Consider the following 12975-nt stretch of genomic DNA (forward strand, 5'->3'; position numbering starts at 1 on the left):
TCACTTGAGAGAGCTTTTCAGCAAGCAAACGTGGTAAAGATCCTGAGTTCTTTCTTTTTCCTCCCCAAAGTTTACGCGACCTGAAAATATGGAAACATCTGATCAACTACCTTTACGTTCTTAGTTAATAAAGACTTGACTATTTTGATGACCTTTTATTTCTATTTTTAATCATTTGGATGCCTTAGTGAACTCCCAAGATGGGGAAAACATCAGGTCTCCCCCCCTACTCGACATTTTCTTTCTTATTTTCTTTCTTTGAGTCGCTGCCTTTATTCTGGTTACTTCATGCTGCTTTGTCACTTAAAACGAAAATAGTTTGTTATTTTTATGATGAAGACATAACCTAAAGCAGATAGGAATTTGAAAACTACTTTTTCTGTGGGTACCCTATTAGTCCTGATAGTGTTTAACTAAAACCAAAGGTACAAAATCCTAGAACTCACTCATCTATTTTTGTAATCACAGGAAACACGTAAACCAGAGAAACCACAATGAACTAAAAGCAACTGTGAAGACAAGAGGCAAGAATATATATATATATATAATATATATATACACATACATACATACACACACACATATATATGTCCACTGCAGAGGACAGAGACTGTTACCAGGGCATCATCAAAGTACCATCAGACCACTGATGGACCTTTCTGCCTTCTTGTCTCACCACGGATTCTCTCCATCCCTGCTTTCCCCACATTTGCATGGGGTTCAGCCACAGGAGGTGCTGGCAGAGATCAGAGGGTGGGAGCAAAAGGCTAGAGCAACTTTCAGGACCCTTTTTTCCTCTGTTGTCCTGTTCTGCAAAGTTCTAATGAGAACTCGGGTGATACTGGCTGTTTTTGGTTGGGGGACTCTTCAAGTTCTCAGAAGAAAAAAAAATTGTTTTGCCTCAACCCTGATAATTTCTCAGTTGGAATAGACAAAAGACAGTTAACCAAGAGGGAGGAAAAAAGAAGTATATTAACATGTATATTTCATATCTAGGTAGCATATATCCAGGGAATGAATAATTCTCAAGCAGGCGGCTTTGGATTTCAGCTTATAAAGCATCTTCAATGAAAAACAGTAAAATTTAAGAGAAATGACAAGACAAAGGAAAAGGAATTTGAGTTTCTAAGGGTGGAAAGTTGTGGGAAGGCAAATAAATGGCAGATAAAGATTGGTTAGAAAAGCTTGTTAATGCAAATTCTTCTGGTACCATTTCCCTGTTGATAAGGATCTGAAGTTGTCTCTGGTGGTTAACCTTTGCTCTCTCTGGTAGAAGGGGTGTGGGACACTTTTTGCCTTTATAAAATCTATGTATTATTTTAGAGGGAAGGCAGAGAACTTTTCTGCATCTGCTCCTTCCAAATTACTTTCAGCTCATCGATCCTAATGCCAAAGAAGAATATTTTGGGGTGCACATTCTGGACTTCCACAAACCATAGGAGTCTTAGTTTCTGATGTTGCTAGACTCTGGACACCTCGCCACCCCTTTGGATCTCTCAACCCTGGTTGCCCTTCTGTAAGTACTTTCCAACTTATACAATCTCTTGCAAATTTCAGCCGCAGGTGTCACTAGTTTCCTGTGGTCAGATAGGATTTAAATCCTGGCTCTGCTGTCACCTACTTCAGCACCTCTCCTTAATGACAAAATGACAGGACTAGACCCAATGATCTCTAGTGTGCGGATAGAAATGTAAAGTGGTCCTAATTGGAGACAGCAAACTTCTTGGGTCTTGACCTTCCCTATCTTGGGTTGAATCAAAAAAAAAAAAAAAACTGATGGCAAGATCCAGGGTCAGGAGATTCCAGACATAGCAGGACACCCTGTTCCTGAACAAGGAAGGAAAGGAACTGCCTTCTAAAGAAAACCCTGAGGCCATCCTTGCTTAGCACAAAAACCTTGTCTTACACGGTACCCACCCACGGTTAAACTTACTCATTTCTAGAAAGGATACCTGGACTGCACTGAGGGTCTCTTGCTATTGTTATCCTGGACTGGCTGTATCCTTCAACTCTGCCCTCTGCACATGGCTCAGGTGAAGCTGTTTGTCCCTCATTGAGTGCCTACTGTGTGCCAGATACTATACTAGCTGTTTTATGATCATTTAACCCTTATAGGCTTCAGAGATCTTATGATTCTCGAGGAAGTGGAAGCTTAGAAATTTGCAAAGGACATAGCATGAGGTCCTCACCCCAGGGCCTGCTGAATTCTAGAGAGTTCCAGGGACTGGCTCAGATGATCCCACCTAAGACCTATCAGACCTTAGGGATGGTTCTTACACTGCAGAATTTTGTTTTCTCTTAACAAAATATCTTTCAGAGGAGTGGGACCTATAATAAGTGAGACTATTCTTGCTGAGGATGTCCCTGACCCCACAGATCATTTAGCTATCACTTTCATTAAACGCTTGATCTAATTAAAGTTTTAAAACAGATCCTAAATTCACAGCACTGAAACCAGTGCACCCAGTCACAGTAAAACCCCATCACGTTTCCTGCACCACAGCAAACAGTCCCCTTGCATTTATCCTCTAGGAAATGCTCAGTTCTGCTGTTTTTATGTCATGCAAATGATCACAAGTAGCAGGGCAGCAAGTGGAAAAGTTCCAGATGCAGAGACCCATCAGATAAAGAAGCCCAGTGTCAGTTAGATGTCAGAACAGATGTACAGGGACTCCCTGACTCACAATCAAGGTTGCACAAGCAAGATTTCAAAATCAATCCTCCTCTGGAGACCTCAGCCCAGTAGTGTTCAACGTTCCTATCTGGAAAAGAAGAACTGTATCTTCTTGATGCTTTTTTTTTTTAAATCTTCACCATCACTTGCCCTTATATCTCCGCCTTCTCTTTCTGCAGGAAACTTTATTTCCTACTTCTGCACACCCAGTTTCTACCTCCAGATCCGTCTGGTGCACTTGCTGAGAAGCCTGAGACACTGGGGCCACCTGGAAGAAGCCATCCACTGGTGAGTTGCAGGGGATTTTTCCACTACTTTAGGAACCAGAGACTCAAAGCTGGAAGTGCAGGGTGCAGGTTTACCTGAGGGGCTGCATTAGCAGATGTTAAGAAGACCCAGATGACAGTGAGGAAATGCAGGGTGGGACACGTTGTGACTTTCCCTGGGACTTAGGTGATGGCAAAAAGTGGACAACAAAGAAGTAAGAACAGCTGCTATGTCCAACCACCCTCCAAGCTCCCATGGGCTCTTTCTGTGCCTCTGAGCATGCAGGGGCTTCAAAGAGCTGGAACTTTCTATCTTGAAATCTTTCCCTCTTTTCCCTATAGGGGACAATTCAGGCCCTGGACCAAAATGTGCCTCTTGCCTCCACTCAGGAGGTCCACTGAGACTGAAGGGAGAAATTTCTTTTTTCTGAGAGGTGGCTGCTCCCTATCAGTTCTGGATGATCTGTCCTGATGCTTGAAATGACACCTAAGACAGTGCCACTATGTAGGAACCCAGTGCTAGCTAGCTGTGCTGAAGTTTAAGTTCATGAGTCTGCACGCAGTAGTTAACACAGCACCTGCAGCTTCAGGGGCACTGAAGTTGGAATTCTCTAGTGGGTGCATTTTTTCCCAACTTAGATCTTATTTAGCTTCTCCAGTTTTCAATATTTTGACTTGGTGGTGTGAAATGTGGCAGTCACAGGAGAGAGGGAAAGATTGGGTTTATGGATAGATGAAAACAAATGTATAATCACTGCCAGGAAAAAAAAAAATCAAGTCCTAGGGATGTAGGTCTTCTTGTTTTTGTTATTATCATTACAAAGAGTTTCATGTGCTCAAGCAGTGAACATTGGCTAGTACCTCTTTTTGATAGATGAAATCATAAGAGCTTGACATGGAAGCATAATCCAGTCATTGACCCTGAGAGGCATACAATGTGTGGAAGATCATGTGACATGTGCCTATTTGACTGTGTAAGGTGGTTTGACAGAGCGTGCACATTAGTCTTCACAGAGAAGGAAAATTGGAGCAGGAGGTATTAAAGGATGAATAGGTGCTCACTGACATTTTAGGCAGAGGAACAAGTACATACAAAACCACTGATGCATGAGGGAAATAGTGAGAAACTAGTAAGAAACTAGCTTAGAAAGGCCCTGCTGAGCTGTCTGGCTGTTGTCTTTAAGATTCTGCCATATATAAGTCTGAAGGTTTTAGGCTGAGAAGCTCATGATGCAATTTCAGCTTTAGAGAAGACATATTGAAAAGGAACATGGCTACGGACCAGGCAGGAGCAAAGGAAAGACCACAACAAAGCAAGGGCTGAGGAGTTTATGAGACAAGAAACTGACATTTGAAAGAGATGCAGAGGGGAGGAATCTGAGAGGTCTTTGTTAGGTAGGACTTTTATGACAATAATAACTCAGAGCCTCTCTCCCCCTAGAGCCTATGCTAAATCCTCACTTATCTCTAACGGTCTTCGTAGCAACTCAATGTTTTATATGCAAGGCAACTAATACTTGAAAACGTCATTGACCTCAAATTACACAACTTAGACATTGGAGGGAAGATTCCAATCCAGGTCCATTTGGCTCCAAAGATCTGACCCCAAGTTTTCTGAAGAGGAAGGGATCCAGGGTAATGCCAAGTATTGTTTCTTAGACAACAAAGTAACAATTAAGATAAGGATCCCACAACCTAGAGCAAATTTCAGGGAATGCTTAGTTGGTGGCTGGTTGAATGTGTGGTACCTGCTTGAGGCCTGTATTGCTCACTGATGAATCTCCAGCGCCTAAAACAAGACTATGAATCATAGCGGGCACTCCACAAACATTGGTGAAGCAAATAAATCCATGGGGAGATAAGCAGAGGACAATGAAAAGTTCGACTCTGAGATTCAGGGAAAAGGTGCAACTTGAAGAAGGGATTTTGAGAAGCATTAGCACACAGGGGGGTCAGACACTGAGATTGACTGAGATGATTCAGGAAGAACTTTGGAGCAAAAATAAAAGGCAAATGATAAGAAATGAAAGCCAAGAAATCATAAGAGCTTGACATGGAAGCATGATCCAGTCATTGACCTTGAGAGGCATACAATGTGTGGAAGATCATGTGACATGTGCTTATTTGGCATAAGAGCTTACAGTACGTGAGGGCTCATATGGTGTGGGCAGGGGGGAGAGATGCCAACAAAAAACATTAATAAGAGGTTGTCAGAAAGGAGCTTCCTCCTAGAAGCAAAGAGCTTTAAGTGGAGAAAGTTAGCAAAAGATCAATTGCTCTATGAAGATGAAATTGGAACAAAATTAAGGCATTTGAAAATTGGGTTGTCATAGCAATCTCAGCAAGAAAAGTGGAGGTAGAAAGTTGAGAGGGTCATCAAAATGCTTTTGGCTGCAAGTAATAGAAAATGCAATTCACGATGGCTTTTTCTTTCCCATCAAATGATAATGTTAGAAGATGAGCAGTTCTCATCTCCTGGGACTTTTCATGGCTTTTCTCTAGTTCTCTGGGTTTCTTGTTTATGGTCCCAAGTATCAAGCCCAGATAAGACAAGCTGCAAAAGTCAAAGAGCAGGAAGTGTTTCTTCTGTGTCTCTCTTACCTTTCCAGAAGATTCACTTGTCCAGGGCTGGATCACAAGCCTGTGTGCTACCTGCAGAGGAGCTAAAGAAAGTTAAGCATGCAGAAGTTTTAGTTAAGCAGGAATGATGCTGGTTTGGGGGAGACAAAGGCATTGGAAATGGCTGTTGGGTGGACAAACCAGTGTCTGATAAAAAGAATAAAAGGGAAGTGGGGCACTTGCTTTCAAGGAGATGGTTGTGAAGGAGAGACCAAAGACCAGAAATTTGCTTCAGTTGCAAGGCTGTTTGGACCATGGATGGTGACATGTTTGTTATGCGGTCCTCATTCCATTCTCTTTTACAGAACAGGGGAAAATGGAAGACAAGGACACGTTACCCCAGTTCATCCATAATATATTATCCACATCTCATTCTTTGTTTATAAGAAGTATTAAAGGAAGCAATGAAGAATCCACCACCACATATGACTATGACTACAGCAGTCCCTGTTACAAACCCGACGTGAAGTACATTGGAGCCCTGCTCCTGCCCCCGCTCTACTCTCTGGTGTTCATCTTTGGTTTCGTGGGCAACCTGCTGGTAGTTCTCATCCTGATCAACTGCAAAAAGCTAAAGAGCATGACTGACATCTACCTGCTCAATTTGGCCATCTCCGACCTGCTTTTCCTTCTCACTCTCCCATTCTGGGCTCACTATGCTGCAAATGAATGGATCTTTGGAGATGTCATGTGTAAGTCACTCACGGGGATGTATCAAATCGGTTATTTTGGAGGAATCTTTTTCATCATCCTCCTGACAATTGATAGGTACCTGGCCATTGTCCACGCTGTGTTTGCTTTAAAAGCAAGGACTGTCACCTTTGGGGTGGTGACAAGTGGGATCACCTGGGTGGCGGCCATGTTTGCCTCTGTCCCAGGAATCATCTTTACTAGATTCCAAGAAGAAAATTCTCATTACTCCTGTGGCCCATATTTTCCATTAAAATGGAAGAACTTTCATACAATAATGAGGAATGTCTTGAGCCTGGTGCTGCCCCTGCTTGTCATGGTCATCTGCTACTCGGGGATCCTGAGAACCCTGCTTCGGTGTCGGAATGAGAGGAAGAGACACAAGGCTGTGAGGCTCATCTTCACCATCATGATTGTCTACTTTCTTTTCTGGGCTCCCTACAACATCGTCCTCCTCCTGACCACCTTCCAGGAATTCTTTGGCCTGAGTAACTGTGAGAGCACCAGTCAGCTGGACCAAGCCATGCAGGTGACAGAGACTCTCGGGATGACGCACTGTTGCATCAACCCTGTCATCTACGCCTTCGTCGGGGAGAAGTTCAGAAGGTATCTCTCGGTGTTCTTCCGGAAGCACATCGCCAAGCATCTCTGCAAACAGTGTCCAGTTTTCTACAGGGAGACAGCAGATCGAGTGAGCTCCACATACACCCCTTCCACTGGGGAGCAGGATGTCTCAGTTGGCTTGTAAAATGAGTGACGATTTGCTTGTTGTACTTTAAGGGAGATGACAGTCCATATGTTCTCAAGCCTCTGCTGAAGAAGAAAGATCTATAAAATCAGGCACCCAGGAACCAAAGGGCCGTGCCAGGACAGACTCATGTCACTCTCTGTATCTCTAATGCATGCTCAGGGAATAGTCCAGAACAACTGGGGCTGCTGTTCCTGCCTCCTGGTGCCTTCCTCCCCCCCACAGTCCTTATCATGTCACTCTTGACTGTACAATTGTCCCTACTCCAAAAGACAGTTTGTGAAGGTCCAGAGGAGCAGACCAAGGGAGCATGTGAAGGAAACTACACACACATATGCCCCTTGACGGTCACAGGAGAGAAACAGCAAATGGTGGGGACACTGAGTCATGTCCTCGAGGCAGAGGAGACTGGAGACAGGAGTGACAGAGGCTCCTGCAGTGAAAATCACACGTCTTGGCCTGCGACTCTCAGTGTCTAAATTACCAGGCAGGGTAAGCCTAGATGAGGAAGGTTCTAGATGGGTTGGGAACTAATGTTTCCTAGTCTACCTTCCAGAGCTTTATTTTTTGATACAGGCATAGAGTTCAGACATTTTTTTTAAAATAGAAAAATAAAATAAGCCTGAAAATTGTAACTTGCATGATGAAGTGTTATTTAAAGAGTTGCTCATTTAATATTGTATTAATTAAAGAGACAACTCTGGCTTTGAGCTTAAAAGCTTGGAGCCTGACGTGTGCTTGGGAGACTGGGGACCTAACGCAGCTGCCTAAGAGAATGTGTTCTCCCCAAATGTATTTTTCTGTCATTACAAAGTCATGGATTTAAACATTTTCAAGTGCTTCAATGCCCTGCAGATGGCCTTGCTGATGACGAGTGGTCCCCTTTGGGCCAGAGGGAACTCCTAAGACAAGCTGGCTTCTGATCCGACGTCTTAAAGTCTACTTGTAATGGAGGGAGTTAGAGAAGCTCGCTTGCTCGCTCGAGTGAGCAAGGGCCTTCCTCTTGGTTGAGCCACATTAAGGATGCTCTTAGCTGTCACCTGGTGCATTTCTGATCTGATGGAAGCAAGAAACATTGGGAATTAGGCAGCTTGGGGGCTGGAAGTTACTAATGTGTAACTTCATTTTACCACATGGCCAGAGGTTTCTGGAAGTTGGGGCAGTGGGGGATGTCACCTTCATATATCCTAACAAATGCATATGATTCGATTTTGATGATGATGAAATGTAAATATTGGAAAATAAATCAGTGTTTTAACTATATTGTTAAAAAAATATTTTTTAAAAGCCATTGTCTTTTTTGTTAGACTGTGGTATGGGAGACTGTGTTTTGTTCACAATTTTACACTTGTGCTCTAGTCACACACCTGCCTTTGCTGTGTGACTTGCAGCCTGTCCTGTGGGTCACACAGCCCCATCCTGATCACAGCCACTGGGCCACTGGAATGTGAGCACAAGTGACATCTGCCTCATGCAAACAGAGCCTTAAGAGTGACTGGGCAGAGCCTCTTCTCAGCCACTAGAAGGCCTAAAGCCCAGCCCAGTTCACACTTGTGAGCCCCATGTCCTGGGGGGAACCTCTCAGTGGGCAATTAGAGGTAAACAGAGATGAGGTGAGGAAAGCTCACCACGACAAACCACAGGTGTCTCAAGACATTCTTGATGGAGGAGGAGGCTCACCATAGCCTACCCCATACCATCCCCCTTGGGTGTGATGCCCAAAGCATCTAGGAAGGGCTGGTCATTTTGCAGAGAGGCCCTGAAGCTGTCAGGGAGGGAGGGCTTACTCACCAAGACCCCATCCTTCCTCTTTTGCTTTTGCTCATAATCTAAACTTCCCTGACAAATTGAAACAGTGTCAGGTGAGATTGGCCCACAAGAAAGCCCACCTGGCACCACTCCGGGAAGCACACCACAAGAGAAGAGTCTGGTCTGCCGAGCGTCTGATTTTGCAAGGCAGCTCAGGATGGAGGGGATGGGGCCCGAGTTTGGGGAGTGATGGAGGTTGGAAATTTCTCCAGGTGTGGTCACTTTGGCACTGTGTTTGTAGGTTGGGAAAGTGCATGTCTGGGGTTGTAAACAGTTGTGTAATGTCATGGGTGAACCCAGATGGGGGGCCTGCTGAGACCCAAGCCCAAGATCAGGTATTTATAAGGCCTCTTCCTGCCACCGTCTAGGTACTCCCCAGCACAGCAGCCTCACAAGCAAAGATCAGGGCATTGAATAAAGTCTCATGTTGTACTGTCTCCTATAAAGCATCCTAACGTCCTCCATTCATGATATGAAATTATTTTATTTCTCTCCAATCAGTTTCAGCCCTAGGGTCAACTGGATTCTAAAGGGCTTCGCCTAGGCTAGGGGTGTGTCCTGTTCTTTCTGCACGAGCCCATGGCTAGTGACCTACGTCAGGGAGTCCTTCTGTGCTGCTCCCTCTTCTGGACAAGTATTGAGAGGAGGGGGAGATAGTTGGGAAAAGGGTGAATGCATCTTTACCCAGTCGACCCCTGCCATAGTCCACCAGAAAGGCAGGCATAATTGTGTGCTCCCTTCAAAGGGCCTAGAGCTGGTGGGGTTCCCCATGGTCACTTCTTAGACACACAGGGTCTCTCTTCAACTAGACTTCTTCCAGCCTACTATTTCTTGGGCGCTGGGTTCGCCTCACACAGACCTTGGGATCCAGCATAAGGGCTCTTGCCCAGTTACCTCTTGTCAGGTGACTCGGGCAAGTGCAGCCTAGGGACACTCTTGCAGCATAACTGACATGACATCTCCACCCACCACCTTCCTCCAATCTCTAGTCCTCTGGTCAGCTGAAGGCTGCCTCGTGAGGGACCCACGGGAAAGGAGTGCTGGCCTTACTTTTGGCAAACCCCCATTCCTCACCCTCTTCTCTCAGAGCCCCCCTGGGCCTTGAGGAAAGAGACTCCACTATGTTCTCCATCAATACCACATCGGCAACCCTTCCCCCACAATGGACTCCTTATGAAGGCTGGGGTGGAAGGGGACGATGTGATGGGTGGAGGCACAGGGCTGGTTATGTCACCTCTTAGTAAGCCCTGAAGAGGTGTTTGACCTCAGGTGTCAGTGGTTTTCTCTAGAACAATAGGGCACACCTCTTTGCCCTCATCCTTAAGCCATACTTGCCAGTACTGGGGCAACCAAAAGAGCCCTACCTAATATCCTGTTATGCAGAGAGCTAAATATAGAGCTGCAGGTGTGGCCTGACCCACTTAAGATGACATCGGGTCTCTGTGCACCTTAATCAGCATGTTGGACTTCGGTGTTGCCACGCCTCAGACCACATGAGCTCCTGAAAGAAATATCCCCGATGTGTAGGGCACACGTCTAAGCTGAGTCAAGGGGATTCTTCCACCATGTCTGGACATATCTAAGCACACGGACAGCCTGCTGGTGCCTACTGGGTTGGATGTTTTTCATGGAGTGTGTCAGGGATGTGGCACGTGGGCTGGGAAGAGGGTTATCCTGAGAAGGGTCCAGAGGGGACAAAGGCAGGAATGAAAGAGCAGCATGGTCACCTCATGTCACAGGCGTCTGAGACAGAAGGTGGCGAGGTCATCCCCACATAGGATGCTAGGAGTCCCAGGACCCAAGCCTCATTGCTAAGGCAAGCAGGTGACCCAGGGTGACACTGAGGAGAGAGAGTTGCTCCTCTTTCTGTGAAGACTGTGGGGATTCTCTGGCTGTCTTGGCAAAGGTGGCTTTGGGGACACTAGGAGTTTCCTCCTTGACAGGACGTCACAGCATTGTTGGTGGCTACAGTTCAGCATTGTTCATATTAGTGGACAACACCACCAAGAGCCTGGTGGTGTATTAATAGGGCACCGTTAAACATAGTCAAAGGGGTGACGTGGAAAGATAGAAACCATACAGGAGAGGACAGCATCTGGGATCCTGTCGAGTCGGAGTTAAACAATAGGTGGATTTAATCTGTATGAAGTCACAGAGAGACTTACTTCCAGGCAAGGCCCAGGGCGCCTTTCTGGGTGGTAGGGAAGTATAGTCCTCAAGGTGGTGGTGCCAGGAGTGTGTGCAAATTCAAACTCACCAAGCTGTACAACCCAAACCAGCACCCTAGGCTGTCTGTGAGACCTCAAGAAAAATAGAAAGTAAAGAACTATGATTTTAATAAAGATGCCTGTACTGTCATCTTGAGCAAAATAAAAAACCAAAAAGCCTCAGCGCATAGAGTGGTACACGTGTGAGAACAATCGAAAGGCGTGCGCGAGAAAAGGCAGGAATTGAAAAACATCAGTAAAAGGAATTGCTTTGAGATTGTGAGAATATGCCTGATTTTTCCCTACTTTCTGTTTTTTCCCAATTTCGTGCCATGAGCATATGTTGGTTTTATAATTAGATCTTTATTTTTCAAAATAAAAGACCATCTGGTATCTTTACAGTCCATCTCACCATCAAGCCAATCCTGACCTGGAGTCAACTCAAGCCCCAGGCATTTTCCAAAGAGCTGCCATAAAGCAGGATTTTAAGTCACTGTACTTCTGTCATTGACCCTTCCAATATCAAGAAGAAGCAACGTTCTCCCCCATCTGTTGATGATGCTTTGAGCATATGGCCCAGAGGTGGTGTGAGCAAGGAGAAAAGCAACCTCCGGAACATCAGTGCAAGAGATGGAGCTGCTGTTTGAAAACTAGCCCCAAAGGAGAGGTGGTGTGAGACACTTTCCAACGTGGGCATCAAGTCTGGAGCAGGAAACTGATCAAAGGATTATTTCTCATGGGGTCCGAACACCATACATAGGAGACTGAGAGCCATGCAAATGGAGAAGAGAGAATAGACAGAGAAGCAGAGACGAGAAACCAAGTCACAGAGTGATCAAGAGCTAGCTCGTTATTGTTACGTCCAGAACAGAGTTTCATTTATTAATTACTAAAGAATTTCTCATGGGTCCTCACTTAGTTGTGCATCCTTGGAACGGACCCCCATCCTAGAGGTAACTGGAACAGCTCTTTGGACCAGACACTGCAAGGAGAGTGAACACCCTGCTGAGTTGTGCTTCCTTGTTTCAGCCCATGAATCCTCACCCTGTTTCCCAAACTGCGTGGAGTTATGTACTATTTAAGTACAAGCTGACCCTGGGTCTAGAACATCACCGGAGGGATGAGGAAATGGAAACTCACAGAGGGGAAGTAACAAGTCAAAGTCATCCCCCAGGCACTGAGCAACTTCACAGTGCCCTCTGGGGGTGAGCAGGCCCTCACATCCTCAGCCACCCTGATGGCAGTCACCAGGGACACGGGTCTACACAGTGACAGTAAGAACCAACAACAGTCATAAACAGAAACATAACATTTGGCCAAGAGTTTCGCCCAAGAGCCAGACCCGTGAACACACAGGCTATCCGTCAAAGAGCCCAAACCAGAGCTATGTTACTTATGTGGTATAAATTTTTATGTCTGTTTATTGATATCCTGGGTTGCCAACGCTTTCTGAAGCACCCTTTGTATGTCCCCGTTTGAACAGCCCACAGAGGGCAGGGGTCTGAAGAGGATGGACATCCCTGTAACATTTGATCTTGACCACAGACATAGAGAATAGGCTTATGGTTTGTTTGTTGTTTGTTTTTAACCCTATTTTACAGATAAGAAAACAAGGTACAGCGAGAATCAGTAACTTTGTCTAGAGTTAAGTAATAAATAATGAAGCCAGGGTTGGACCCCCAACAGCTTTCACTGTTGCCTTTTGAATCGCATGCATGGAATGAACTTGAATGAATGCCCCCTAATTCATTGTCCTCCTGCTGGGTACCGAGTCCTGAGCACTGTCGTAATAGTCATACACCCCATGCAGGGTGGTTCTCGAGGGCTGAGCTGTTTCTGTACTTTTCTGGCTTTTTCTGAGCAGTCATTTTTTTCTATTCTCCAAGAACTGACTGCCTTTCAGTTTCTAATTTGCTGATACTAATCTGCTCCAGGCACGGTCTCCAGGAAACTCATTTTATT

At 45.3% G+C, this 12975-nt stretch overlaps 1 protein-coding gene across 1 annotated transcript; it reads left to right on the forward strand.

Annotated features, from left to right (window-relative positions):
• The first annotated feature begins 1262 nt into the window (after positions 1-1262).
• On the forward strand, positions 1263-8274 carry Ccr2 (C-C motif chemokine receptor 2). The gene is made up of 3 exons (XM_046437457.2): positions 1263-1516; positions 2854-2962; positions 5865-8274. The coding sequence occupies exon 3, from the start codon at positions 5876-5878 to the stop codon at positions 6995-6997; it is 1122 nt and encodes a 373-aa protein (XP_046293413.1). The 5' UTR covers positions 1263-1516; positions 2854-2962; positions 5865-5875; the 3' UTR covers positions 6998-8274.
• Positions 8275-12975: the final 4701 nt, after the last annotated feature.

Source organism: Marmota monax, unplaced genomic scaffold (assembly GCF_021218885.2).
Source record: "Marmota monax isolate L192 unplaced genomic scaffold, Marmota_monax_Labrador192_F-V1.1 WCK01_AAM20220418_F8-fsc00021, whole genome shotgun sequence".
Lineage (NCBI taxonomy): Eukaryota > Metazoa > Chordata > Mammalia > Rodentia > Sciuridae > Marmota > Marmota monax.